Source organism: Bison bison, unplaced genomic scaffold (genome assembly GCF_000754665.1).
Source record: "Bison bison bison isolate TAMUID 2011002044 unplaced genomic scaffold, Bison_UMD1.0 scf7180017864303, whole genome shotgun sequence".
NCBI classification, from domain to species: domain Eukaryota; kingdom Metazoa; phylum Chordata; class Mammalia; order Artiodactyla; family Bovidae; genus Bison; species Bison bison.
This window is the reverse complement of record NW_011494875.1, coordinates 574,787-578,143: the sequence shown is the minus strand read 5'-3', so window position 1 is coordinate 578,143 and position 3,357 is coordinate 574,787. Positions and strand designations below refer to the sequence as shown.

At 44.5% G+C, this 3,357-nt stretch overlaps 1 protein-coding gene across 2 annotated transcripts in view; it reads right to left on the bottom strand.

The window, feature by feature from the left end:
* VTA1 (vesicle (multivesicular body) trafficking 1) overlaps positions 1-1,766 on the bottom strand; it is a 72,669-nt gene extending 70,903 nt beyond the window's left edge. Inside the window, exon 1 of one of the 2 annotated variants that reach the window (XM_010851437.1) lies at positions 1,600-1,766. In XM_010851437.1, the coding sequence (XP_010849739.1) occupies positions 1,600-1,711 (112 nt within the window). In that variant the 5' untranslated portion in view covers positions 1,712-1,766. The remainder of the gene's footprint in view (positions 1-1,599) is intronic. The other variant, XM_010851439.1, reaches the window with a different exon arrangement.
* Positions 1,767-3,357: the final 1,591 nt, after the last annotated feature.

The following is a 3,357-nucleotide window of genomic DNA, read 5'->3' as shown; positions in this document are numbered from 1 at the left end:
CTTAATTGTTACAAGAAATAATCTCTCTGACTTTAATCACATCGCTTTTCTGCTTGCTCTATTCACTCTAGTTACAATAGTCACTTTAATCCTCTTTTAAGCAAGCCCCTACCTCAGAACTTTTGCACTTGCTATCCCCTCTATGGAGAGCACTCTCGCCCAGGTGATGCAAAGCTTGCTTTTCACTCCTGTTAAGTTTGTTCAGATGTGAACTCAGCGAAGCTTTCCCTGACCACTCTGAAAATGAAATCCCTCCCTCACTTCCTACCACCCTACTCCTGGTACTCCCTGTTCTTTCCCAGCTTTAATTTTCTTCACAATCTTATAATATTCTATATAAATTTACTCATTTTACTGTTTAATCCAACCCCCCCGCCCCGCCCCCCCAATATGTAAGCTTCACGAATGCTGTAGGCACTGTGCCTGGTAATACTCATACAGGTAACATCTCAATAAATACAAGCTGAATGAATGACTAATGGTCCCTGCTTGAGGAACCTGAAAAACAAGTATAACGCAAAAATGTTGTTATGATCCGAACAAACTGAGAAGGTAAAGCCTTGAGAGTAATCATCTTACTGCCCACAGAAGAGGTGACATTGAGTTAGAATCTGAATTAAGGAGTTCGCCAAGTGGAAAAAAGGGTAGATTTCCAAGAAAGGGAAGAATGTGGAGGTTTGAAAGGGCCTTGCACATTTGAGGAGTGAAAATGGGGTACTCCTGGTTTATGGCCGGGATAGCAGTGGACCGTATTTCGGCTAACCTTATACTGTCTATGAAAGAGGACACCTTACACTGAGCTTCTCAAAGTTAAAAATCCTTTTCAGCGTACTATGGTTGCTTGGTTACTTGTTTTATTTGCAGCAAAGTTAGAATGTGGAATATAAAATAACCTATAATGGAACTACTGTCTTTAGCACAAAGGAAAAAGTGTGATCAAGTCTGATCTGTGTTTTTCATCAACTGTATCACAACCAAAGTGAGAGTGTGTCACCAAATGTCTCAACCTCATTTATTGCTCAAAATCAAGGCTACAAGTTCTCACTGGTAGAAGACAGCAGTTTAAATGCAGAAGGACAAATCGGTAAATACAAGTGTTTGTTCTGTAGCAGTCACTCTTTATTTATGAATGGGCCTGCAAGTTGTCATAAGTAACCCACACTCATTACAATGTTTTCAATTAGTCAATCTTCCTTTTGCCCACATCACTACTGTCTTTGGAACACTTATCTTCCTTTCAGCCCCAACTCAGTTACTTAACTACCTAGGTTAATTTCACGATTTCCTAGTGGAGACAGAAAGCTCCTGTGTGTAAACACAGGGAGATAACTTTAGAACACTGTTTCAGAGTCCATGAGCCCATGTATTCCGTTTAAAAATATTTAGTTGGTGGACGCTAAAGTACTTCGAAGTTTTGCCTTTCTGAGACCTGGAGCGGGCAGAGAACTTGGGGATCCCTAAGGAGGGCGGGACCCCGGGGACAGGTCAGAGGTCAAAGCTCAGGTCTAAAGCTAGGGAGGCGGGGACGGCCTTAAGAACCAGGGGGCGGGGGTGGGGAGCGGAGGCCAAGGAGGACCGCGGGGACTCGGAAGGACTCACAGTAATATGCCACCACAGGGTCTCGCTTGTCATGCTCCTGAGCCGTCCTCAGATGATGCTGTATGCTCTTAAACTGTGGGGGCAGCGGGGGGAGTGTAGCAAGAGCAGCCATCTCCTCTTCAGGAATCACCACTTCCTACTCGCCGGCCGCCGACACTTCCGCTTCCGCCTGGGAGGGTGCCCGCACTAACGCGCACGGCAAATCCCACCCATTTCCCCGTTGCTCAGCGACAGCGAGGCAACTACGGGTTGGCAGCAGGGACAACCTCAGTTTGCCTGGCACGTAGCGGTTAGAGCCGAGAGGAGCTAAGCGCTTCGGCCATCCCGCTGCCTATGGAACCAGCGCTCTCTGCTGGCTGCTGGCAGGAGGGACCAGAGATTTTGTTTTACTTCTCTTTGTTTCGCCATCGACCCCCGCTTTTGTGGCTTAAGGACTGGTAGAAAGGGAAAAACAGGAATAAAATGATGTTTATTAATTGGGAGAAAAGGTAAAGAGATGAATTGCCTTTGGCATCCTTCAGGAATTATCGTTTCCAGTTCCTCACATTATATTAATAGCGTCCAGAGAAGCCTCTCTGACTTTAGAAACTTTGAATTTAATTCTTGCATAAGAGGAGAGATGTGTTTAAAATTTTAAATTACACTTCTATATGGACACATTGGGTAAAATAACCAGATGACCCATTAAACTTAAAGATATTTGGCCTTTGTTCTAAGCTGGGTGTATACACTAGTGAATTAAACATTTGTAGATAGCTTGTTTCTGGAGAGTAATGAATAATTTGCAAAGTTCTTTGATAGTTACTATCTTGTCAATGCACAAATAAGGCATTCATGTAATAGTTCTTGCTCAGTGCTGCCGACTTATATCATATTTCAGTTCAATTCAGTTCAGTTGCTCAGTCGTGTCCGACTCTTTGCGGCCCCGTGAACCGCAGGCCGCCAGGCCTCCCTGTCCATAACCAACTACCAGAGTTTACCCAAACCCATGTCCATCCAGTCAGTGATGCCATCCAACCATCTCATCCCCTGTCTTCCCCTTCTCCCCCTGCCCTCAATCTTTCCCAGGATCAGGGTCCTTCCAAATGAGTCAGCTCTTCGCATCAGGTGGCCAAAGTACTGGAGTTTCAGCTTCAGCTTCAGTCCTTCCAATGAACACCCAGGACTGATCTCCTTTAGGATGAACTGGTTGGATTTCCTTGCAGTCCAAGGGGCTTTCAAGAGTCTTCTCCAAAACCACAGTTCAAAAACATCAATTCTTTGGTGCTCAGCTTTTTTTATAGTCCAACTCTCACATCCATACATGACCACTGGAAAAACCATAGCCTTGACTAGATCGACCTTTGTTGGCAAAGTAATGTCTCTGCTTTTTAATATGCTGTCTAGGTTGGTCATAGCTTTCCTTCCAGGGAGTAAGCATCTTTTAATTCCATGGCTGCCATAGCCATCTGCAGTGATTTTGGAGCTCCCCAAAATAAAGTCAGCCACTGTTTCCACTGTTTCTCCATCTATTTGCCATGGAGTGATGGGACCAGATGCCATGATCTTAGTTTTCTGAATACTGAGCTTTAAGCCAACTTTTTCACTCTCCTCTTTCACTTTCACTTTCTACCATAAGAGTGGTGTCATCTGCATATCTGAGGTTATTGATATTTCTTCCAGCAATCTTGATTCCAGCTTGTGCTTCCTCCAGCCCAGCGTTTCTCATGATGTACTCTGCATAGAAGTTAAATAAGCAGGGTGACAATATACAGCCTT